The sequence below is a fragment of the Aedes albopictus genome, chromosome 1 (genome assembly GCF_035046485.1).
Source record: "Aedes albopictus strain Foshan chromosome 1, AalbF5, whole genome shotgun sequence".
NCBI lineage: Eukaryota > Metazoa > Arthropoda > Insecta > Diptera > Culicidae > Aedes > Aedes albopictus.
This window is the reverse complement of record NC_085136.1, coordinates 337,442,174-337,468,974: the sequence shown is the minus strand read 5'-3', so window position 1 is coordinate 337,468,974 and position 26,801 is coordinate 337,442,174. Positions and strand designations below refer to the sequence as shown.

The 26,801-nt window shown below is 40.3% G+C and overlaps 2 protein-coding genes across 2 annotated transcripts; one reads left to right on the top strand and one right to left on the bottom strand.

The window, feature by feature from the left end:
• The first annotated feature begins 11,208 nt into the window (after positions 1-11,208).
• LOC134287979 (zinc finger protein 37) lies at positions 11,209-25,212 on the top strand. Its single transcript, XM_062851396.1, has 3 exons — positions 11,209-13,645; positions 24,059-24,463; positions 24,520-25,212. The coding sequence occupies exons 1-3, from the start codon at positions 12,237-12,239 to the stop codon at positions 24,554-24,556; spliced, it is 1,851 nt and encodes a 616-aa protein (XP_062707380.1). The 5' UTR covers positions 11,209-12,236; the 3' UTR covers positions 24,557-25,212.
• Positions 18,506-20,604, bottom strand: LOC134287974 (uncharacterized). The gene is made up of 2 exons (XM_062851390.1): positions 20,319-20,604; positions 18,506-19,826 (listed from the first exon to the last, which is right to left on the bottom strand). Exons 1-2 carry the CDS (start codon positions 20,325-20,327, stop codon positions 18,555-18,557), a joined length of 1,281 nt encoding a protein of 426 aa, XP_062707374.1. The 5' UTR covers positions 20,328-20,604; the 3' UTR covers positions 18,506-18,554.
• Positions 25,213-26,801: the final 1,589 nt, after the last annotated feature.

Below are 26,801 nucleotides of genomic sequence, written 5' to 3'. Positions count from 1 at the left end.
CTGGAGAAAAATTGACAGGAAAGAAAAACAAAACCGTTCAACTTCAGTCAAGGCCTACTTACCCTCTCCACTGCTGCACCCGTAGACTTTAGGCTCTAAACTCCAGAATAGTTTGGATGACCTAGGATATCCCGTATGATCTGAAACTGTCTATTGAACTTTTAAAAGACTTACTGGGCATAATAGATTACAAATCGTTGCTTTGTATAATGCAAGAAGTTACCGCTGCACCCGTAGAATATGGGATCTAAAGTCCAGAACAGTTTGGATGACCTAGGATATCCCAACTGATCTGAAGCTGTCTATTGAACTTTCAAAAGACTTACTGAGCATAATAGATTACAAATCGTTGATTTGTATGCTGCAAGAAGCTACTGCTGCACCCGTAGACTTTAGGATCTAAACTTCAGAATAGTTTGGATGACCTAGGATATCCCGACTGATCTGAAACTGTCTATTGAACTTTCAAAAGACTTACTGAGCATGATAGATTACAAATCGTTGATTTGTATGATGCAAGAAGTTACCGTTACAGACGTAGACTTTAGGATCTAAACTCAGAACAGTTTGGATGTCCTTGGATATCCAGGAAATTATACTGCATCATATTCTACCTTTTTAATGCTGTTAAGCACCAAAACTACAGAAATATGTAGAAAAAACTCTATAATAATGCTTGGAAAAATTCCGGCTTAAAATTAAAAATCCACGTAAATGAAAACCGCGTTAATTCAAAAAACCGCGTAAAAAAAATCTGACTGTATTTTAAATAATGTTTTAGAGTACAATATACCTTTATGGTTCTAGAAAAATATGCTACCGGCAGCATGTTCAGCAGACGACTGTTATCGTAAATCGAAAAATAAGTTACACTTCCTAAAATGCGTTTTCCCATGAAACGTAATCAAAGTCCCATCGAATATTTCAAGTGCCAAAAATAGACAAAATGTGTGTTCGTTCAGATTCACCCTCGTATGAAGTTTTCCTGCCTGCAGGTCGATGGTGAAGAATTTTCGCAACCTAAACCAAATCACCGTAACCATTTTCCGATATAGGAAAAGAAAAGAAATCGAAAAATGCACTTCCTTCCCTCCGCTTCCCTTTCTCATGGCAGTATTGCTGAAAGGCACCGAGCGGATTATTATCTTTGCAAAATTCCTTCCGTTGGTGTCATCCCGAAACGACGACCCAGGATGGCATAGGTAGCTGCTATGCTACCTTTAATGTTCGTGTGTTCCTTTTGTCCGCTTCACGAACGAAGAAAATCCTGTGACGGTTAGCAGAGGAAAAGTGTGGAAATTGAATTTTCGCACAAAGTAGGTATGCAACTGCTATTAGGCGGGCTGCCTACCTTACTCGCAGCGCAGTAGGCCGATGCGAGTTTCCAATCTCGACACAGCCAGCGGTTGAAGAACGTTGCCTTCGCCTTCTTCGATGATGGATGTGCGTGTGCAAAATTCTTCCAACAGGACAGGGTGGAACTCAAAACCGACAAAAATGGCATGGGATGGGTGGCAGGAAGGGGATCCACCAGGGAGAAAAGATTTTTGCGTATAAGGAGATTATCTTATTATTGTTATTATCATACGCTAAAGGATCCACAGCGTGGATGCTGGCAGCAATACGCTAATATTTGGTTGCGGCTTAGTAGGCTTTGATGGAAAACGAGGGGAACGGAATCAAGCATAATTTATTCACCTTCAGCAGCTTATGTTACACGACGACGACGACGCGGCGTTTAGCCGGCAGTATTTTGGCTTTGGCTAGTCTTCCAGGAGGAAGTAGCAGTACAAGGGCCCTCTCGATGGTGCTGATCGAAAAGAGATTACACAACGATTACACTATGGACGGTAGCTCTCCTCGAACGAGAGGGGTCACCTGTTTGAACCCGGACCGAACCGACCAGCTAGCCCTCGCAGTAATCGCCTGTGGCCACACACGGAAGCCACAAATTTGATTTCGGCTATGGGACACGGTATTTACAAAGACCAGCGCGGAAGTGAAAGCTAATTTTCCGCCTACTTAGTCGGGAGCTGATTTTCAAAATCGCTCCCATGACTAATCACGCGGTGGGTTGAATACAGTGGGTTCTGGAAATTAGAAAACACGCTTAGTTTTCTAAGCTTAGAGTTGTGTAAGACTTATGCAAAATTGAACAAATCCCATACCGCTCATCGAGTGTGCACTTCTGTAGTGTCATCGCGGTTACTCCGAGTAACCAGCTCTTGATGTCAAAAAAAAAAAAAAATTCCCAGCCGCAGTCAAAAAAATACTGAGCGGCCGCTAAAACAGAAGAACGACCTATATTTATTATTATTGTTCCTGCCATTCAATAAAAAAATGGTTATTCAGCGACATTAGGAATTGTTTCCGCCAAAAGCCCAGTTTCGTGTTCGAAAGAGATCGCTCAAGAAAATTCCTGACCGATTCCTGGCAGAAATTGTCTACGGTGACTGCCATTTGAACTGTTATTTCTTCGAAACTGCATGCTGTGATCGAAGAAAAAGCGGTTTCTTGAGCGATTCAGGCAAGGAATTTCGCATACATCAAGATAGGCTGGGAAATTCCTTCTGATCTGCAAACAGTCCTTAGAAACATCGTAAAATCCTCCAGCGATTGCTTCAGAAAATCTTGCAGAAAATTTTTGAGAAATCGCTATTTGTCGTAAATTCAACATGAAAATGCTGAAAATCCGTCGCTGGCCCGGAGCGCTGCACGAACACGTCCGTTCGTCTCCAAATCCGTCTAAAGAAGGAAGAGAAAACCGAAACCGAGTAGGCTTGATGTTCGGCTTGCTTCGACGGTCTCTTCTTGTTCGGCGCATCTGTCATTGAACCGATTCGTTATGTCGACTCAGTGTTGGCAAATGCACTGAAATAAATTTGCAACTTCAAGCCGAATAATTTTATCGATTTATTTCCAAACACGGGTTTATCAACAATTTTATAATACGCTGTATACACTACATTATTCCCCTCCTCTACTCTTCTTGAAACAAATTTGTTTGAAACAAATATTTATTGTCACTTGCGTAGTTAAATAATGCATGCCTAGCATTTCCAGAGTTTGTATGACACTTAAGTATCCACATAAAATACAAGTTTTATCTAAAATACATTACAATCAATATTATTCCAATTGCAAAAAGATACAATCCAGATCAATCCACCTCTTATCCCAAACCATATCCAATCCATATCCAATCCAAATTCAATCCAAATCCAAATCATATCAAAACCAGTCAAAATCTATTTCAGATCCAATCCAAATCAAATCCAAATCCAATCCAGATCCAATCCAAATTTAATGCAAATCTAATCAAACCCAATCCAAATCTAGTCCAGATCTAGTCGAAATCCAATCCAAATAAAATCCAAATCCAATCCAAATCCAATCCAAATTTAATCCAATTTCAATCCAAATAAAATCCGAATCTAATCAAAATCCAAATCCAATCCAGATCCAATCCAAATCCAATGCAAATGAAATCAAATCAAATCCAAATTTAATCCAGATCTAGCCGAAATCCAATTCAAATCCAAATCTAATCCAAATCCAATCCAAATACAATCCAAATCCAATCCAAATCCAATCAAAATTTAATCCCTTTGTCATTTATTTTCTCAAAATTTGTGAAGTGGAAACGGTATCTTTAGAAGTGAGCATTAACCTTTTGGATTCTAAGTTTTGAAGTGACTGCTACCTGTACCTCCTAATGTTGATGCTTATATTCTTATAAAGGTTTATAAAATTTCCTGCAAGAATGAAATATATTGTCGTAAATTCAACATGAAAATGCTGAAAATCCGTCGCTGGCCCGGAGCGCTGCACGAACACGTCCGTTCGTCTCCAAATCCGTCTAAAGAAGGAAGAGAAAACCGAAACCGAGTAGGCTTGATGTTCGGCTTGCTTCGACGGTCTCTTCTTGTTCGGCGCATCTGTCATTGAACCGATTCGTTATGTCGACTCAGTGTTGGCAAATGCACTGAAATAAATTTGCAACTTCAAGCCGAATAATTTTATCGATTTATTTCCAAACACGGGTTTATCAACAATTTTATAATACGCTGTATACACTACAAATGCCTTTGGATTTTTCTCTGAAAAAAACCCTTTAGAAACACGTCCATTGATTCCTTTAGGAAATTTATAGTTTCCCTTACAATTTTCTCCAAAGTTTTCTAGAGAATAACCAAGAAACTTGATAAAAAAACCTTCCCTGCATTTCATCCAATATTTCTCCGATATTTCTTTCGGAAAGTCTTCCATGGATTAATTTTTGAAGTTCTTTTGAATATCTTCCATGGATCACTTCAGAATTTCCTTCTGAATTTTCATTAGATTTTTTTTTCCGAAAATCCTCTACGAAAGCTTCAATTGGTTTCTTTAAAAATTCTTCATACATTTTTTCAGGAATCCGTACGAGAATTCTTTAAAAAAATAATCTGTTGCGAAAGCTTTGATAAATACAGTGAAACTGGCAACACTGTATAGAGAAAGTATAGGTAGATGAGAGTAGTTTGAAGAAAAACCAATTAGTTGAATAATTGGATCCTTTGCGAACGCACGGATGTGTTCAGTATAGTGTAAGTCATTATTGTATGCAAATTGAATTATTTTGTAACTATCAATAAACATATTCAACAGCATTGAAACTGCTCCACAAAAGCCGCTCTCAATAGGTGATCGTCCGAGGCAAAGAAACATCCCCAACTCAACATAATCTATGGAATCCTTCAGAAATGTTACACCAAAACCTCCATTTAGGTAACGAGTCGGGACTGCCTAAATAGAATTCTTACCTAAATTGATTCATTACCTCAATGGATTTGAAGATAGCTAAGAAGTTTAAGAAGGACGAGTGACCTGGAAATTTAAAGGGGGCTATGCGGAGTTTCAGAGGGATTTCATGGGAGTTTCATGAGGGGGGGTAGTCAGAGGCGTTGTACAGGGAGGGGGAAAGGTGTAGTTCAGGAGTATTTTCAGGGAGTTTCGAAGGGTCTCAGTTGCGTTACATGGGATCCGATGGGGTTTCAAAGGAATTTCGAATGCATTTCAGAAAGTTTCAGAGGATTGTAGGCGAGTTTCAGAGGCGTTACGAAGGCGTTTTCTGGGGTTTCTGAGGGTCACATGTGCGTTACATGAGGTCCGAGAGGATTTTAGGGGGAATTCGAAGGCATTTCAGAAATCTTCAGAGAGTTTTTGCCGAGGCGTTACGAAGGCGTTTTCGGGGGTTCCTGAGGGGTTCAGGTGCGTTACATGGGATCCGAGGGAGTTTTAGGGCGTTTAAGAAAGCTTCAGAGGATTTTTGACTTTTAATCAATCATTTAAGCACATAAGCTTTGCATGTAGATTCGATGACTTATGCTCAAGAAAGTCCCAAACCAACCCCATCCCCCTCATTACTCCGAGCACGCCCTTCACTTCCCTCAACTCCACTTGCAACTTAATTCCCTTAAACCAACATTATCGCTAATATAGAACGCTCCAACTACTCCGCACACAATCAGATTCCGTTTAGGTAACGTCAGTTTTTTCTAAAGATCTTTGCAAACGCTTATCTATGCGTGTCTCCGGATATTCCCACAGATTTTTTTTTAGAAATTTGTCCACAGATGTCTTCAGCAAAACTTCCAGAAAATCTTCCAAGAATTTTATTAAGAATATTCCAGAAGTTTTAAAATAAATCCCTCCCTGTTTTTAGGAATTCTACAATGGGATTTCCGAGAAGTTTCTCCAATTATTTGTCCAGGAAGCTCTTTGAGAATTTCGCTTGGTTTTTTTAAAGAATTTTCCTGGGATTTCTTCGAATATTCCTCCAGAGACTCATTCAAAAGTACTTCTTACGGTTTCGAAATGGGTTTTACTGAAGATTTTTTCCAAAAGAAACAAAATTTCTTGTGACTTCATAGCTATTATAAGGTCTATTTTCCGGAATTTCAGCAAGGGATTTCTTTTAAAGTTTTTTCATGAAGTTTTTCAGATATTCTTCCCAAAGTTTCTTCACAAATTCTACAGAAATTACTTCGGAAATGCTTACCCGTGTTTCTCCGAATCCCTTAGTGATTTCTACAGAAAAATCAACAGATTATTTTTTAGAAATTTCTCTTTCTTTTGGAATGTCTTTAGAGATTTTGTTATTTCCCTACTGGAATTTTTCAGAAGTTCTTCCAGAAACTGCAGAAAACATACTGAAGAATTCGTTAAGGAATCCATGAAGCAATTTTTAAGAATTCCAAGGAACAAAAATGCTTGAAAAATTTCAAAAGGGATTCATGTACAAAACCGTAGGGAAAAATAATCATTATACAATTGGAAGAGCTGGAGAACCCTCTGAGATATTCACAGAAAATATTCTTGAAAAATTTCTCGAAAAAAGCTAAAGAATTTGTTTTGGAGTAACTTCTGCAGGAATTGTTGTGATAATTTTTTGATAAAATGTCTGAAATGGAATGTCTGGATTAATCCAAAGCAATGTTTGGACGAATACCTAAAGGAGATATTGAAGAAACCCCTGGAGGAACTTTTAAAAGAATCTTTTGAGAATTTTCTGGAGGTAATTCTATAATAATTCCCATGAAAATCTCTAAATTAGTGGAGTAATTCCTGAAGGGACCTATAGAAAAAAATAAGCAATGATTTTTGGTTAAATACTGTTCCTTTCGATTCCACTGTAAGGTCGTCTTCAGTGTTTCGTACTTGACTCGACTTGAGGGCCCATATAGCCGAGGCGGTAAACGCACGGGTATTTAGCATGACCATGCTGAGGGTGACGGGTTCGATTCCCGGTCGGTCCAGGATCTTTTCGTAAAGGAAATTTCCTTGACTTCCTTGGGCATAGAGTATCTTCGTGCCTGCCACACGATATACACATGCAAAATGGTCATTGGCAGAGGAAGCTCTCAGTTAATAACTGTGGAAGTGCTCATAGAATACTAAGCTGAGAAGCAGGCTTTGTCCCAGTGAGGACGTTACGCCAAGAAGAGGAGAGGAGTGAGGTCGAAATACGTACCTGCCAAAGGATGTAAATTTTTAGTGGAATTAAAAGGAACAATACTCAACCTGATTTTCTTTCTCTTCTTACTAACACGCCACGGGTATCATCATAATGATTTCTGAAATAGTTTCTGAATTTCTAGAGGAGAAGTCCTAAATGAATTTCTGAAAGGTTCTTCGAATCGAAATCTCTCCTGAAGTTGCATATTTTGAAGTAACGTATGTAGGAATTTCTTCTTCTGGGATTCATCAGGAATGCCATTTGGAATTTCTCCAGGAATTCTCTCGCTATTTTGTCCACAAATTCAATCATGGACTCCTCCAGGGATTACCCGGAAGTTCTTCATAAAATTTTTCCAGGGGTTTATTTAAGATTCCTCCAGAAGTTTTTTCTGGATTTTTTCCAGGAGCTATTGTAAACAGGTTCCATCTGGGATTCCTCCAAGATTCCTCCAAGAAGATCTCCCGGAATTCCTTCCAGGATTTCTTAAAATAAAACATTCTGGGATTTCAACAGGAGTTCTTTTATGCTATCTTTCCATAGTTCATTAATGACAATCAATGATTTTCTTCATAACACGTGAAGTTCCTTCTAAGATCTTTCGAACTATTTCACCCGAGATATCTTCTGGGATTTCTCCACAAGTTCTTCCCGGGATTGCTTCAGGAATTCCTTGATTTCTTCATCAACTATAGTAGACAGTCCCTAGTGTATAAGTTAAATCTAGGTAGGCATTGATTAATACTAGTGACAGTTACCATCATACATATATCCCTTTCGTGACGAACAAGCAGAATTGTGCTGTTCAGCAGTAACATGTTTGCATATTTTTTTCATGTGCTTAGACTTTGTTTTAAGTGATGTAAACTGTTTCCATAATTCAGCCATCACTTGTACTTGTATGTGTGTAAATAAACTTTTGTTTACGTTGCCTGTAGGATTTACCACAGCAAGGTAAACAAAAAGTGGACAAAAACCGTAAAACATGAAAAAGTTTTATCTATCGCATATTTTTTATATCCGATTTATAAAAGCAATCAAAGCTAGAAATCGAAAGATAAAGAGTAGTTCTTTCAAATGGGGAAAAATAATTGTTGGTTTGTTGGAAAATCTAAGAGTTCTGGAGATCCAAAGTTGAGCAATTTGTATGGAGATTTCACTTTTTTGCGCTCCGTCACGAAAGGGATATATAATAGCCCTGTTTGTCTGTCCGGTGACTAGCCAACCAGACGCAGCAAAATATTTGACTCTTCAGTTCCTTTTTTAGTATCAGATGCAGAGAACAAAACCAGTGACAACCATAGACAACCAGATATAGCATTTGATGAAAAAATCACAGACAACAGACGTTGAAAATTTTGATGTTTTTTTTATATTTGACACTTGAATGCTTTTTTACTGTCAGATGCAGAAAACAAAACCAATGACAACCATAGACAACCAGACACAGCATTTGATGAAAAAAATCACAGACAACAGACGTTGGAAATATTGATTTTTTTTAAATATTTGACTCTTTAATGCTTTTTTTTTACTATCAGATGCAGAAAACAAAACCAGTGACAACCTTAGACAACCAGACACAGCATTTGATGAAAAAAATCACATACAACAGACGCTGAAATTTTTGATTTTTTTTAATGCAGAAAAGAATCTGTCACTCTTAGACAACCGAATGCAGCAGTTGCTGGAAATAACACGGATAGCTCTGTTTTGTCTGTCCGGTGACTTCCCCGAAGTATTTTCAGATGTAAATATAAGCTGCATTGAATTCACCGAATAAAAAACTATTCAAAACGTAGAAAAATGTAATGCTTTTCTTATTTAAAATCTACAAGCGTGAATAACACATGAACCGTTTATTTTGAAATAAAAAACTTGCCACGGGCGCTACTGCGTCCACAAATAAACTAGTTCTGTTATAAACCTTAGAAAAGAAACCACTACAAGCCTATTACTTCCTACATCAATTCTTTTCCAAATTTCTTTCAGTGAATTCTTCCGGGATTTCTGCACGACCTCTGCTGGAATTCCATGCGAAGTTCTTCCAGAAGTTTCTTCTGGCTTTGTCAGGCATTCCAGTCTTTCTGAGATTTATTCCTCCAGGAACTCAATCCAGGTTTCTTTCAAGAATAACTTGTGAAATTCCCCCAAAAACTATTTGGGCCTGTCCAGAAATAACGTAGACTCTCAGGTGGGGGGTTCACTGGACAAGTCTACGCTCCATATAAAATTTGAAAATGGTGCATGGACAAAAGTCGACGAGGGGGGAATGGGGGTGTCTGAGATGGCCAAAATTGAGTCTACGTAGTTTATGGACAGCGCATTTCAGGGATGTTTCTGGGATTCCTCTGGAATTGTTCCAGGAACTTCTTTCTTAGAAATTTCTTCCAGGATTCCATTGGGAGCTTCCTCCGTGATTACTCTGAGTTGCCTCCTAGAACTTCTTCCGGAATTCCTGCAGAAGTTCTTCTCAAAATTGATTCAGGAATGCTTACTGAATTCCTCTGATAACTTCATTCGTGATACCTGCGGGATCCCCATCCGGGATTCTTTCAGAAACAGCTTCCGGGATTTCTTCAGGAACTACTTTCTAGATTTCTCTAGGAAATTTTCCTATGCTTTTTCTAGAAGCTGCTTTCTAAAGTCCTGCGAATCTTTCAGGAATTCGACTGGAAGTTAATTGTGGAAATCTCCTAGATGTTCTCAATTTAAATCGAGGAGTTAGAGAAGTTAGAGAATTCCTCTGGAAGTATTTGTTTTTGAACTCCTCATGGAATTACTGTGGGGGTTTCTTATGAAGTTCCTACAGGAATTCCTTGAGGAATTCCTCCAACAATTTCCTAAGGAATTCCTCCAGCATCTTTGTAAGGAGTTCTCTCCGGAATTCCTCCTTCTTCTTCTTCTTTATGGCTCTACGTCCCAACTGGGACTTGGCCTGCCTCGCTTCAACTTAGTGTTCTTTGAGCACTTCCACAGTTATTAATTGAAGGGCTTCCTTTGCCTGCCATAGTATGAATTTGTATATTGTGAGGCAAGTACAATGACACACTATGCCCAGGGAGTCGAGAAAATTTTCCCGACCGTAACGGGAATCGAACCCGCCGTCTCCGGATTGGCGTTCCTTTGCCTTAACCACTAGGCTAACTGGAGAACCTTAGATGGAGCTCCCTGAGATATCATAGAAGAAACTCCAAGAATAATCCTGGAATGAATTTCTGGAGAAACCGTGGAAAGAGTTCATCGAGAAACCCAAGGGCAAATTGGTTTGGAATTTCACAAGGAATTCCTGGAGGAATCTCGAAATGGATTAAAAATTTAAGAAGGAATTTCTAGATGAATCCTCGTGTTATCTCATAGGGTTTTCCTTAAGAAAACCGGACAAATCTTCGTAGGAATTTACCGGTAAGAGCTCCTGGAGGAATCCCAGATGAAATCGTTTTGGGAATCTCAGAAAAAAAAACGGAATCTCTTGTAGAAACCCAGATGAAACTTCTGAAAGAATTCAAAATAAACCCTCAGAAGAATCTCTTGAATACCTCCTTGAGAATCCCAAAATTAACAGCTGTGAGAATCTGAGAAACAGGCTATGTCCCAGAGGGGACGTAAGGCCAATAAAAATAAGAAGCTACTTGTGGTGAAGAGGGTAGTTGTCCAATCAAAGTCTAAGCTCCATATCTATCTAGAGGGCTATTTTCAGATCAGAAGGAATTTCTCAGCCTATCTTGATGCATGAGAAATTCCTTGCCTGAATTGCTCAAGGAACCGTTTTTTTTTCGATCGCAGAACGCAGTTGCGAGAAATGCAGTCACCGTAGAAAGTTTCTGCCGGGAATCAACCAAGCATTTTCTGTCTGTCTGTCTGTCTGTCTGTCTGTCTGTCTGTCTGTCTGTCTGTCTGTCTGTCTGTCTGTCTGTCTGTCTGTCTGTCTGTCTGTCTGTCTGTCTGTCTGTCTGTCTGTCTGTCTGTCTGTCTGTCTGTCTGTCTGTCTGTCTGTCTGTCTGTCTGTCTGTCTGTCTGTCTGTCTGTCTGTCTGTCTGTCTGTCTGTCTGTCTGTCTGTCTGTCTGTCTGTCTGTCTAAGTCTGGCTAAGTTTGCCGGGACAGCAAAAAAATGAAACCAACTTTGTTCTATTGTGTATTATTTTATTCTATTCTAAAACATTATTTGAACTGGTTCATCAACGGTTCAAGCAATTTCCTGGAGGTGCAATACTAGACCTAACCACAAAAAAATCACATTCGTTCATAATACCATCACAGAGTGCAATGCTATTCATTCCAAAATGGCCGGTTTTCACCAAACGCAAAATCCTCCAATTCTATACCTCTGTGCTACAACACTCATCTGTGGACAACTCAATTTTCCGAAAAGCTGTCCCCACACACACGCCCGATTCACACCCATGTCAAGTGAAATAGCATTCCACAAGCGCCACCTATCAGAATCCAACCAACCACCCTACAGACCCACATGTGCCAGAGCCACCGACCGACACCAGAGTCAAAATATCTCCATCAGCATTCCTGTGAGGCGAAGAAAAAAAAAACACACGATAAAGCACATTTTCACGTACCTCATAATACATAAAACTTCTCGCCAGCTCATAGTAAGCCAACAGCGCCAGGCACCCCCAACTCAAACCCATGGCCATCTGGGGATGGATGCATTGCTTCACGGGGCAATGGGCGCCTGCTGTGATCCGTCGCGATGAATACGGAATGCCGGACCAGCAGGTACCGGGCAAATAAACAACAATGCCGAAAACGGGGCGGGACTTTACCCTGGGAAGCTGCCGTTGCCATTGGAGAGACTCGACTCGACTGCTCGCACAACAGGGAGATAAATCGAGAGAAATGATTGCCAGCCTGAAGCTATTTGATAACGTTCCTGTGGATTCCCAAACAGAGCCAGGGCAGTGATGCAATGTCACCTGTTGCTTCCATTTGGGCTGACGTTTCCCGCGTACTCACAGGGAAAGAGCGTAGAAATCTCTCGCTTCCGGACGAGAAAACTCTCCTTCTAGTCGTAGGCGGTGACGATCCTGCGCAGTACGCACCAAGGAATTCATTGGCTGTCGGAGGAATGCATGCTGGCGGACTGTGAACAGGATTCAACTGCAGGTGTCAGACAGGACCTGTTCAGTTGTTGCTGTGCCGCGAACAACGCTGAACGTGTCGGGAATTCGGTCCTCTTCTTGTGAACCAGAAGACAACTCAGTGATGTGCTAAGTGCTAAGGATGAGTTTGATTCAGGATAGTCAGAGGATGCTACCATACAGTCCACAGCAACAGGTTCAGCAGTCCAGTAGTCAATCTCAATCGGAAGTGAGCTATTTTCAACCGTTCTTGTATCCGCAAAGCCAAATCACGCCAATTTCTGGAGCTGCGACCGGCAGTGAGTTCCAGATTCCGCTGGATTTGTCCCTGCGACAAGGGAATGTGCCAATGACTCCACCATCAACTCCGTCTCCACCCCGAAAACGGAACCGCACCTTCGACGAGGATGATTGGAAACTCAAACTGGTCAACAGCAGCCTTCAGCGGTCGATGAACCAGTTCTCCGATACAGTCTGTATCGACGACAAGAAATACTACGCCAACACTACCCTAACCTCGACCTCCACTTCCCATTTCCGCTACTTTGATGATTCGGCTCGTTTGCCACCGTTCAAATCCCTCCAGCAGATACCCTCCACTTCCACTTCCGATGCCAAACCACCAGAGGAGTTCATCGACATCACCGGTCAGGAGGACTCCGCCTCCGCATCCCGTCATTCCCCATCCTCAAACATCGACGTCGAGTCCCTGGAAAACAACGGTGCCCTGGACGAAGGTGACATAGATGACGACGACGACGATAGCCAGGAATCGATCAACATCGTAGACAGCGAGAAGGAGAACAGCGAAGCAGTTCTCGTCGATGGGCAACGCTACTTCGAGAACGAGAAACTGCACCTCCAAGCGATCGAAGGCTTCGCTCGGCTCTTTGAACAAAGTTTCGTCGACTACGACCGTCCTTCACCGCAGAAATCCCACTCAACAGGAAAGTCCTACTCCCATCATCGCCCGAAGACAGAGCGACGGCGAATCAAAACGCGGAAGCAGATAGTCGACGAAGACAACACCAGTCCCGTATCGGGAACCATCATACGCAAGCTGCAGGACGGTGAAGAGCTCGTGGTGCGCAAAGGGGACATCGATCCGGCCTTCAACGTGGTGGAGATAACGGATGAAGCAAAAGAAATTCTATCGAAGATCGAGAACAAGATCGGGTCGTATCTGTGTCAGTTGTGCCGGGCGTTGTATGACGATGCGTTTGGGTTGGCGCAGCATCGGTGCTCGCGGATCGTGCACATCGAGTACCGGTGTTCGGAGTGTGATAAAGTGTTCAACTGCCCGGCGAACTTGGCGTCGCATAAGCGATGGCACAAGCCACGTGGCGGAAGTGGTGGTGGTGGTGGGAGTGCAGGGGAAGGGAAGAAGAAGGGAAGTGGAGTGAGTGGTGGGGAGGGAAGTGATAAGACGAAGGATGATGAGTGCATAGAAATTATGGATAATGACGGTGCTAGCGGAGAACGAGGAAGGCCGACGGAAGGATCTACGGAGGAAAGCTATGGATGCAATCAGTGCGGGAAAAGTTTTAGGCGGTAAGAAATGTTACCTGACATTTTTTCACCTCGATGGTTTCATCAATCAATCTAAAGGGAATATAATGAATCTACGTCTAGAATTTAAAGAGCCATATCTAAGAACCAAACATCGGATTTCACTAAAAAGTTAAGCGATTGGTCACTCGATAATTTTTTGTACTAAAATTTATTCTAATACTTCAAACCCAAGCCTGCCGTGCTCAATGTGTACCTTCGAGAATTTCGAAATTTTAACAGGTCAATAACAGCGTCAGCCACGTCCTTGCGGTCTTCGCAAAAAAGATAGAATGTAAACAAATGTGCGTTCTGCACATCTTTTTTTATGTTTTCATCTTTTTCTATCTTTTAAGCAGTTAAAACGACATTCCGACAATTTGTTATACATTTCATCTTCTTCAAGGATGTAGAGGCTTCATATGTGTTTGTATACGTGTATTGCTTGACTTTTGGCTGTCTATGATCTTTCTATAGCGTCAAAAGTCAAGTAAGACGCGTACACAAAAATAAACAAATATAGCCTTTTAGACTAAATCCTTGAAGAACACGAAACATACGTCGAAACGTTGAAATTTCAAAATATTAGTCGTTTTAGCTGCTTAAAAGACTGAAAGAGTCGAAAACTTTCCAAAAAATCATCAATCACCATCGAAAGCATCCACTAAATATTTTGCATCTCCACCATTATCACGGGCAGTTAGTTTTGTTAGTGTGAAAGGCAAAAATTCACATGACCTGGCTCGCTCTGGTAAGCGATGCGATTCCTGCAAGCTCCGAATTAAGTCAATAACGGCGCTGGTCACGTCCTTACAATCATCGGGAAAGGTATGGAATGTTAGTTCGACAACCGTTGCTGTGTGAGACCATGGACAGCACAGTATCGTCACAGTTGTCTCGGTAAAGTGAGATTGTTAGTACACAGCGAAAACATTCTTGTGATATCACATTTAGCTTTTTAGGGAGGGTTAACCGCGAAAAATTACCCGCACACGAAAATTCTCGTCCAATACTGGTAGTGGATCATGATGATACCCTGTTTGATATGATGAAATGAACGATGGACATACGGATGTTTTGCCGAAGAGACGTTTAACCGAATGAAGTTTCGCTTGAGTATGTTTTGACAATTCCGACCGGTATCAAAACATCAGGCCGAAGTATGGAAGCAGTGCTGTCATGCTAAAATCAGAGCTGGTTACTCAAGGTTTTCAAATTCCTCTAAAAAATCCTTTTAGTATTTCTTCATTATATTCCTTAGAATTTCTCCAGAAATTCCTCCAGGGATTCTTTCGGGGATTCCTCAAGGAACTTTCCTTGGGACTTGTTTAGGTGTTTCTCATAAATGGTTTAAGCTTCATCTTGAAACTTTTCCTCAGGAATTCCTTCTGAAATTCCACCTAGGTTTCTTAAAAAAATACATTGTATATTCTGTCAAGAAGTGCTACATAAATCTATGTTTTTATTCTTTAATGTTTAACATTTCTGAAGAAATTCATTAAGAAATATCACCATAATTTTTATAGGAAATAAAAAAAATTATCAAGAAATTCTAGGAATTTCGCCAAATATTTCTTAAAAATATGCAATTGCAGGGCATTTTTTTCACAGATTCGGAAATTCTATCAGAAGCTGCTCTAGGGGTTTTCTATATGAATTCAGAAATTTATCAAGAAAAATTTCAGTTATTATTACTTGAATTTCTCCAGAGGTATTGCTCCATTTAATCGACTTTCTTGGGCATTTATTTGGAAACTCCCCAAGAAAATTCTCAAAAGATTCTACTGAAAATTTTTACATTTTTTTTAAATCTCTTTCTATTGATGAATTTTAAAAGACTTTCTCCACAGGTTTCTCCAATAGTGCTTTCAGGTATTTCCCAGGCATTAATTTGGATTTATTCAGATCTTTCTTTTGGAATTATTTCAGGTTTTTTCAAAGATTCTCAACAACTCCTGCTAAAATTGCTCTAAAATCTATTTCTCAGCTTTACTTCCACAAATCCCTTCAGAAATTGCATAAGAATTTTTTCTGAGAATTCCTTCAGGAGTTCTTCCAAGGATTTCTTAAGAAAATCATCCAGTGATCCCTCACAAACTTATTAAGGGATTTCTTCGACGATTCCACCAGTAAGGTAGACCGGGGCAAGTTGAAACGGGTGGAGCAAGATGAAACAGCGGGTTAACATGATGTATCCAATGATGGTGAACGGCTTGAATGCCATAACACATAGTTTTTGATTCAAACAAACTTTTGACGAAACAAAAATTTCCAAATTGTATTGAAATCCATTTCAAAACTTCGCGTTTCATCTTGCCCTACCTGGTTCAACTTGCCCCGGTGTACGTTACCTTTGATTGTGATTTCAGCAGGCATGGTTTAAAAGATTCCTTCAGAAATTCCTTTATGAATTTCACCAGGAATTCCTCCAGAAATTTCACAAACATTTTTTCCTAGTGATTACTTGTAGAGTTTCATTAGACGTTTCTCATGACTTTTTTTCTATGAATTAAGTGCCTATCTTAAGGTGCCCATGCTTTCTCCTGGGTATTATCACTAGAGTTCTCTTGGAGTTGCTTCAGAAATAACATCATAAATTACTACAAGATTTTTTAGGAATCCCTCTAAAAAAATTACAAAATTTGTTTAGGAGTTGTCAAAGGTATCCCCGAAAATTCATTCAGCAGGATTTTTTTAAACAGTTATTTTTATGTAATTTCTTGAAGAACTTTCGAAAACAACGCTAGAGGAACACCTAAGCAAAACTCCATGGAAGAACTGTTGAAGAAATCCCTTGCTAAAGTTCCCGAAGAAATGCTTAAAATTCAAAAGAAGCTTCTGAAGATAAAAATATTTCTTCAAGGAAATCTTTCCTTTTTTCCTGAAAGAATTAATGAAAAAAAATTAGTAGAGAAATACCTGGAAAAACTTCCCGGGAAATGGACAACAATGGAGTTTGCTCTTCTACTAACAACACCCTAATTCCCGTGGTACATAGGCCAGAGAGGAAGTAGAGGTCTCTATATGCCTTTCTAAGGTGTCCAATCTTCCTTTCCCATCCCTCAGCTATCGCAAGGACGTGGCCAGGATAGTTCTCGACCATTGGAGGATTGCGTTAGTCTTGTCTAAGAGTCAGAGATTAGTCCCAAATCTTTGTGCTTTGGGTTGGTCGGGATGGAGGCAACCCTCATAACAACGGTCTAAGACTCTAGCACCTACGAATTTGTGCACTTTGCTTAATGTTAATGCTTATTAGGCTGTCCCAAAAAAATTGATGTTCAAAAAGTCAAGGTGCTCAATCCTTAAATGAAAGATATGCATATTTGAAGCATTTTTGTAGACCATTTCGATTTTCTAAAAAAATTCATTTAGAGGTTCCGCTAGAGCGATTTTTTTTAAAAATGGCCTTTTTTCATGAAAAGTCCCAAAAAATCATTTTTTCGTAATATATTTTCAACTTCTGAATTTTTCCAATATTTTTGTATTTTTCTATGGACTTCTAGGCACTCTTGAAGGGGATAAGTTTTTGAAATATTGTATTTATATTGATGGCAGAACCGTTTTTGTGCTAAAAAAAGGACTATTTTTTGAGAATGTTTCATCTAAATTTGAGAAAAAAATACCTGCGCGTTTTTTTTTTATTTTCAACCATGAATGTTTTATTTGATAGTACATACTATTTGTATGTGTCATTTTTCTAAAAAAAGATTCAAAATATCTTGTCTAGCAGCTGAGATATTATGTTTTTAGTGAATGGACCATATTTTAAATATTTGCAAAACTTTATATATTTGGAATATTATAAGGTCTTTGTGACACTATAATGTACGTATATTAAAATGAATTAGAGGTTTAAAATAACAGCTTTACTTGTTGAATGGTCAAAGTAATCTAAATCTGTTTTTATTTTTATTCTGGGGCGATTGGCAGTAGATTCATGAAGAGCTTTTATTTGAATAACTACTGGAGAGACGAACCAGCCTCGGGCTCAAAGTCTCTATAATAAAGCTATAATAATAATAATTGAATAACTACAACAATGACGGGTAGCAACGCATTAATTTTGATATTATGTCGTGGAATTCTCGACTATTACACCCCTTTTCTGAAGTAGCAAAAACCATTCCATGCAGAGATAACATAATAGTGATGAAATTAATTAAACGGCATCGTACACAAATTACGTAACGCTATAGGGGGAGGGGGGAGTCTAGCTTAGCGTTACGAGCCATACAAAATATTTTTGGTTTTCATACAAAAAGCGTTACATGGGGGAGGGGGGGAGTCTGAAATAGCTGATTTTAGCGTTACGTAATTTGTGTACCATGCCTAACTAAGTCAAGACTGATTTGCAAAAACTTAGAAAATAATAGAGAATAATAGGCTTTTGATTAATTGATTGATTTATCTATATTATAGAGACTTTCAGCCCTGGCTTTTGAGGAAATACACGATCTTATAAATCCTAAACGTTTATTTCTTTGATGAATTGAGCTAATATTTTGACACGAAATTGTAAATACATATGCTGAATTTTTCATACACGAAATACATCGTGTATGAAGTATTTGCTTCCCTTTAGACGACAAATCATTTGCTCCATTGTTGGCAAAGGATGCACTTCTCTTACAATGGCTTTGTTTGCTTCCCTCAAATCAATAATTATTCGAACTTCGTTAGCAGTTTTCCTCTTAATGAGCATTGGAGAAACCCATTCTGACGCCTCATTTACTCTTTCAATTATATCCTGCTCTTCTAATTCTTTTAATTTCAATAATGTTAATTTCTCAAGTGGAATAGGTATACGTCGAAAGGCTTGGCGAACCGGTGGTACCGATTTATCAATCTTAATACAAGCTGTCATATCTACATAATTCGTTATATATTATAATCAAGAACAAACAATTGATAATCAAATCTCACCTTTGATGCAGGGCAAAGCAATGCTGTTTGCTACGTTGAGAAACTTTACCACTCCTAGATTTTCGGCCGACCTCCCGGAAAGCAACGAACAGTTTCCTCCTTCGATTACGAAGAACGTGGTGCTGCAGGCTTGATCTCCTATCGAAATTTCTGCATCCACTTCGCCAAGGACTGTCAAGGGATGATTTGAACCATATCCTCGGAAAATTTTCTTGCTGCCTTTCCGTACATCAAATGCCTTGAAACCCACCTTCTTCAGGGTCTTCCAGTCGGCTGCGCTGAGGACGTCTTCATCCGCACCAGTATCCACTACGAAACGAAGCTTCACTCCCCCAACAGCTGCATCTACTCTGCGTTTGTTGTCGAGGTGGAACAATTCACGGATCTCCACCTTATCGGTAACATCATCCAGTTCTCTTACAAACTTCTGTTTCTTGTTCGATGAGCTTCCTCGGAAACGGCTGGCTGGATAATTAGAGCTTTCCGAAACAGCCCGTTTGTCTTGCTGTCCGTAAGGGTGAAAGGTTTGGCGCGGTTTCCAACAGCAACGTGCAAAATGTCCCATTTTCCCACAGTTGTTGCACCTCGATTCCCGAGCAGGACATTTCTGATCGCCAGTAGGGTGTTTTCCTGAACATTTAGTGCACGTACCTTTATCCTTTAGAGTATTGCCTGAATGAGACACCGCTTGCAGTTCTTGGACGTCAATACCATCATACGTTGGTTTGGATCGAAATTCTTGTACCTGGGTGGCCACGGTCTCATGAGTACGCCCAATCTTCAGCATTTCGTCCAGAGTTACATCAGCTTCCAGATATTTGGCCCTCAATTTATCGTCGTTTTGAGTTGCATAAACGATTTGATCCATGACCATTTGATCGAGTTGATCTTCGAAATTGCATGCCGCTGCTTGGGTTTTGAGACGTAGAACGAACTGGTCCAATTTCTCCTTGGGATTAAACTTGAGTTGCCTGAATTTGTACCGCTCGTATCGTAGTGACATTCGTGGAGAAAAGTAATTATCCAAGGCCTCCATCGCTGCTCTGTAACGGTTGTCCAGGATATTACCGGTGATCTCCACATTTTTCGCAATTTTCCTGACGTCCGGTCCACCGAAGCACATAAGAGCGTTGTATAATTCTTCGTGATCAGTAACACCTTTCAACGCCAGGTACGCCAAAAATTGTCCTTTCCATTCTTCCCAACGCGAAGATGTTGGGCCATCGCCGGTCTCATGGAACGGCAGTATGTTGCAATTAAGCTGAAATTCAAAAGTTAAATGTTTCTTTGATTTAATGTGCAATCACTGATATTTTTTTTATTTCTTTATTATTACATATTATTTATTTTGTATTTTCCTTTTTAGGGCAACTTTTCCAAACAACTATGCTCAAAATTAGCGGTCTAGAATCTTAATTCCCTTCGCTTTACTTTATCCGACTTCGGATCAGTCAAATGGCCTGGAATCATTGTTCCCTTCATTTGACTCTCTAAATGGCCTGAAACAATTGTTTCCTTCATTTAGAGACTTCCTAATTGCCTCACGTTAGTGGGCTTCCAGATGAATGGCCTGGAATCTGAGTTCCCTACATTCATCTCCCTAAATGGCCTGGATTTTACAAATCCCTTCATTTAGGTACGTTTCACAAACACAATGGTAAAAGCGATTGAATAAATTCCTTTTTCGCGAAATTAATTGAACTAAAGAAAAAACAACTCATCTCCAAGAGAAATAAACAAATTTGTTAGTTACCATGGACATGATGAAACCAGACGGTAGCAACCTCCAGAAACTTGGATTCCGTAACGAATTCAACGACGATCGAACCAGACCCGGACTTGGATCTTGACTTGACCTTGACCAGGACGGACTGCACTTGTACAGCTGGCTTTTCCGGTTCCGGTTTCTTCCGACTTCTTTTACTCCGCACTTGGATTCGGCACACTTCTACTTGACTTCACTAAACTTCACAACCGCTATCGTTCCTTCTTTTCTCCGAGCGCGAACTCGACAAATCTTCCAGTAACGTTTTACCTCGCTGCCAATGTCGTGTTGATAAACGTTAAAAAATTCATTCAATTCGGTTCACTGGTTTCCGAGATATGACAGTTCAAAAATTAGTTGTCTAAAAATAGTGTTTTACCCGAACGGTTCTAACTTCGCGAAAAATTAATCAATCGAGCCCAAATTTGTACCAATGATGGACACATAATAGGTTGACAAACAGTCAAAATTTGAGATTTTTTTTATGCACTCTATGAAAAGTTACAGCATGTTCATTTTTTTTTTGTGGGAGAAAAAAAGTTGCCTATCCCAAACATTTTGGCCATCCCCCGTAAGTCACAAAACCGTAATTGAAAATAATTTCACTGTTATCCAGGTGGTAACAAAAGTGCAGTGATTTTTTTTTGCAACTCCACACTATAATATTTTATTTTATACTTGCCGTTTCGGTAAGGTAATGGCCTACTTTTCCGCACGATACCAAACAATTGCATTATGGTTCATAAAGCAACTCACTTCGGTTGCATTATGAATCATAATGCAATTGTTTGATTGACAACCTCAGTCTGACCTCAGTTTCCACTGGCTAGAGCTTGAAACACTGTGACAATTATAACACGGCATGCTTGATCCAAATTTTTGTGTCTTGCACGATAGAGCACGTGGCCGGTCCCATTCAACCACCACGAAACACGATAATATTGATGGAAACTATCAATGAAAGTTTGTCTTTCATTGCTAAAAAAAATTGTATGCAACTCGTTGCAAAGCTCGATTTTTACAGCACTCGTCGTATTTATCCAACATACGTAAATCCAACATACTCGTTACATAAATAACTGTTTCGTGTATTTACTCAACAAATACTGAAAGGTTTGTCACGTCAAGTGTCGGCACAAGTTCCTGAGTTACATGTGTTAATAGAGTAAGGTGGAGAAAAATCGACCATAGTTGAAAATTCAATGATTTTCAAAAAACCAAGCCAGCTAAAAATAAACGAATACTGTTTAGTGAATCTACCTTCCATGAGCTAAAACTTTGCTGAAAAAAGTAACGCAAAATGTCTTTTCAATTTTAAGTTACAACACGATTTGTATGTGTGCGTCTTATTCGAACTTTTGCCCCACCGCTGCAGCGCGCTGGGGCAAAAGTTCGAATCTAGTGTTTGTCGAGTTCAGCTAACCGTGACACAATATTCTGACACTTGGAATACGTGAAACCTATTAACATTTGATGTTTGACATGGGATACACTTTAAAGATCGATCTGTATTTTTAGCCAAATTAGGGTTAAATCAACCACACCAAGAATTACTAGTCTTTCGACAAATCCAGATAAAACGGCAAATTCGTACAACTTCGATCGAAATTTCTCAATAGTTTCTCCATTTTAAGAGATAATATGTACATTTAGAAGAATTTTAGGTTTATACCAGAAGTTGCCACATGGCTCAAACTCTTGCCCCACAATCCGAGCTTTTGCCCCACTATGCGTGAAATATGATTTAAAAATCTTTTTTGCAAAAAGTTATACATGCCAAAGCATCTTCAAAATATTCCTAGTTATGCCTCAAAATAACAGACCGAATTCGAATTCACTACAATTTCATTCCATGCGTTGAAAGAACCATCGCAAAATACAATTTTTTGATCAAAAACCAACATTTAGTCATAACTTATCGAAATATCAATCAATTTTCATATTTTTTGGAGTGAGAGACTCTCATTCTAAAAGGTTTCGAGCAACCTTGACACCCGAAAGAAATAATTTGATGTGAGCTCAAAAACTTCAAAAGAAATTCTAGCTCCACTCGAACTTTTGCTCCACTCTTCTCTAATGTATTTTTATTTCATGCATTGACAAAATAATATGAATGGTTCGTTATATTCGGTGTCGACATGTGTAATGCTTTAAAAGAAATATAGAAATAAACAGGTTGCATGAATCACAACACTTTCCAAAGTGAATCCAGATAATGTAACTTTTCCCCCTCTCCACTAACAAAAACTCCTTCCCGTGACAATCGTGGAGACGCAGAGGTGATCTCGGTCTCTAGTAGCAACGTACGTCACACATTCCTTCCCTTTGCCGATGACCGTAAGGACGTGGCCGGTGCAGTTATTGACTTAATAAAGTTTGGAATTCTCGAAGGTGCACATTGAGAGCGGTGAGCTACTCCCAAACAACTACGAATTGTGTGTTCATCTATTCTCATGCTCATGCTCATCAGTCCAGTTCATTCGAACTTCGCCGGGGACTGCGACAAGGACCTTGGTATTAGATAGGTTTTCAAAGCAATTGCTGAACTTATCAAAGGTAAGGTTCAGGTAGGTTTACGGCATAGAAGCGGCGGGAGTTAAAGATTTCAGAGGCGATCCAGGTGGTCTTAGAGTATTTCTTGGGCACTGGGAAACACGACCCTAACCTAACCGGGTCCGTCTATCACTACTTTACCTCTCTTTCGGCTCTTAGATGTCAATCTCTCGCACTCCAGGGAGTTTCAAGAATATTGTAATTCGTATCAGGGGATTTTTTTATTCATTCCAAAGTGTATCAGGGGCATTCCAGGGGTTTAAAGAGGTGACAAGGGGTAACAGGGAGTGTTCAAAGTTTTTTGGGTAGGAGGTTCATAGGGGTTCCTAGAGCGTACCAGGGGGTATAAGCAGCGTTTCAGGGTGTTTCAAGGAGGTTCGCAATGTTTCGGAACGTTCCAGGGTTGTAACAGTCTCAGAGGATTTCGTAAGATGTCATGGAGGTTCCAGAGGGTTTTGAGGGAGGATTCATATGGGTTTCAGAGACGTCCATGGGTGTTCCAGGGAGTATCAGAGAGGTTTCAGGTGGTCTTTTTAGAAGTTTTCCGGGGCGTTACATGGGCGTTCCAAGAGATTTCAAGGAGTTTCAGGTGTTTTCAAGTGCTTCCTGCAGCGTTACCAACGTCTTGAAAGCCCTCTGTAACCCCAATCATATCACTGTAAACATCTAAGAAGTTGTATTTATGACATACCGATTCTGCAGGTTTTTCGTCGTGTGTCACATCTTGGGATTTTACTTCTGGGATGAGTTGTGGGCGAAAGATTCAGACTCTTGCAAGGTGATATGAAACAGATTTGACAAAACATATCAACTTAATAAACAAACTTTACTCAAAGTTTGGAATTCCACGACAACCAACTGACAGCTTGATAACCACAAATAACTACCAAAACCAATTTTCTCACTTCTACCGTAACCTTACGGATCAGTTTGAAACAGTGTTTTCTTGGACGCCTCACCTTCCGTGCACGTCTGAAAAACTGCTTCAGAAGGTCCTTATGAGAAGAATCAGGTTCGGCTCTATCGTAGGCCTGATTTAGAGTTTATTTTTGTTTTCCAGATTTCGAGTTTTTGAATCTCATAAATTTCCCAGCATATTTACAAATAACTTCCTCAATTCCATGATGCGATGAGTTAACTCTGCATATTTTTTTTTAATTCTCTAATATTTACAGTCAAAGTTACCTGAAAAAGCACCTCCAATCACACCAGACAACCCACGATCCAACCGGTCGCCATAACGGTTCCAGTTCCGGTCTGATCAATGCCGCGGCAACGATAGCTCATCAGAATGCAGCCGCAGCAGCGGCAATCTTCTGCGGTCAAACCGGTCACCACGCGGTGGGACCCGGCGCTACGGTCCCAGCAACCCATGCACTGTCCGGTGCATTCCCTAGAAATGGCCTTTTCCCGTTCGCTGCTGCCGCCGCCGCTTACGGAACCCATTCCGCATCCGGAAATTACTCCGAGCTGGAGAAACGCCGCTGGCAGTCGCTCAGCGAACTCTACCTTCAACAACGTGAACGCCTGTCCGCTTTCCAGTACGTCCGACACCATCAGTACGAAGACTATCTTAAAAGGTGAGTTCTAGAATCAATACTGGGAACATCCGCTTACTTTTGATCGTCTTTCCTAGCTTTCAACCGTTTCACTTCGGGCGGGACAAGACCTGACAGAACGTCCTGCGGCCAGTACCGCGTCTAGCGGCACCAGTCTGGTCGCAGCACAACGGTCAATCGCAGCAGTCGACTGCGGTTGCAACAGCTGAGCAGCCTACTGTGACCGCAACTGTTGTAGCCGAGCCATCTTCATTCGGTGGACACCATTCGAATTCGTCGCCTACTGGCGTAGCCACACCAACAGCCGCTGCACGAATCGTGGACCACGTGCACCACAGAGGAGCCTACGAGCAACGCTTAGATTGAGAGTGACCGGAGAAAAAACAGTGACATGTGTTAGAGCTGGAATTAGTTACGTCGTCGTTAGAGATTATCCCTCCCACACTCGTTTTCCCAGAACCAATATAAACGAATATTAGGGCGCTCTTTTGAACCAAAGTGCGATTGTTTAGGAATTTCCCATAGGACTAAATGCCCTCTTCGGCTTCGGTTGTGCAGCGTTTCGTTTCAGTTTCAGGTTTGTTTTACTCACGGAAACAAAAGGCAACCCCTCCCGAAAAGACCGTGTTGTGTAGATATATTAGGCGCTTAGTGAAAGTGAAACGAAATCGTAGAAGAATCCGTCGGAATCGTAATAACATCAAACCGATTTTTATGTATCGGGCGCTTCATTTCGTGTAGTCAATAGCAATATAATCAGTTTACTTGGATGAGGGGTTGATTGTTTTACTGTTCTTTCACAATTCACTGTTGGCGTTTCTTATGGCCTACTGCGTGCGACACGACTACTGGCTGATGGACGGATCGGACCGGGCGACTGCGATTAGGGTAAGTAGTTGGCAATGGACTGTCAACAGGTAGGTAGGAAGGCTGCCTGAGGCCAATTTCCGGACGGGCAGAGTATAGCCACAGCTCGTCGGCAGTGATTCCACCCCAAGGGGAAATTGAAAAACAAACAGAATTTTCCGACTGCGTCCTAGGGAGGACGCAACAAAGGTCGGGGTGGATATAATTTGCCGTCGATATGATTGATTTCCTTGAAGATGAAATGACGTGCTGTGAAGGTGTCTCTCCGTTTTGTCTGTTTGTTTGATAGTTCGGCTTTTCGTTGGATTGCGGTTGACGTTGGACATGAAACACGACGGTGACGCGACGACGGTCAATTCTTTCTGGACATTAAATGTCGTCGGGGAAATCAATCAAATATTCATCGGTGATTACATTTGAAAGGAAACGCAAATATTGATCCGGCCGAGGTTTTCCGGTCCGGTTGTTGTTGGGCTGTGAATGACACTTTTTAGCAAATTGATGTCTTTGATTATTTTAAAGTGCTTTGATGAACTCTATCTTGCGGTTTTCAGCAGTCCAAGTCTTGTCGTTATGCAGAATATTATAGTGTTGTTCCTTTTTGGGCATATGTACTTCACTCGCGTTCGCCTTTGGGTGTGATTCGATATGAAACTAGGTGAGCTCTTTCCAATTAATTATTTGTTCACAATATTGTTGTATTACCAAATTTCATTATTCGCTATTTCCATCCTATCATCTATTGGAAGCCGTTAAGTTTTGGACGATTTCTAAGATGATGATAAGAATTATAGAATGCTTGCAAGGACTTGGCCAGATGTGTAGAGATAACGGAGTGTTTTGCTTCTCCCATTTTTTTTCTTTGCCCGACGTTTTGGCTCTTTTATTGGACCTTTTTCAAAGGGATACTATGAAAATAGAACACTCGCACTGCATTTAACAGATAATTTTCTTACGCTGTCAACCGTTCTTCATTACATTGAGTTTTGCCCGATTTTTAACGGGTAGCTTCTTGTATATTTATGAATTTAAATTGAAAAGCAAATCAAAGCAAAGATAACCGTACACATCATATTTGCTACTCCAGCGTTTCTCAAACTATGGGTCGCGACCCACTGGTGAGTCGCGGGCTGATTTTTAATGGGGCGCGAAGATTTGGGCGATAGTGTAATGAATGTTGTAATTAACTGATATAAAATGATTACAATATTTCCGTTTGCTCTCTTGGACAATCGGAAGAGCCATATCTATAAATGAGGTTTACCTTCATTCTTTATTTAAAATTGAAACTACTGTCTGCGTTCTGAAATAAATTCTGAAACTATGAGTTTTCAACCAGAAGTTTTAGGATTCTGGTAAGATTTCAGATTTTCCTTGTGTTTTGAAAAAAATGAGTTGAAGTAGTTACCTGCAGTTTGCATTTTTTGTTAGATTTACACGCCAAGTTCAGCAGTTGGAATTTCAGAAAAAAAAAATGAATCGCCAAAAATCA

Bases quoted from the DNA above. Each gene is read 5' to 3' on its own strand.
- LOC134287979 (XM_062851396.1), top strand. From the start codon at position 12,237: ATGAGTTTGATTCAGGATAGTCAGAGGATGCTACCATACAGTCCACAG. The intron at 13,646-24,058 runs GTAAGAAATGTT...TAATATTTACAG, and splicing joins TGCGGGAAAAGTTTTAGGCG to TCAAAGTTACCTGAAAAAGC. The intron at 24,464-24,519 runs GTGAGTTCTAGA...CGTCTTTCCTAG, and splicing joins TACGAAGACTATCTTAAAAG to CTTTCAACCGTTTCACTTCG.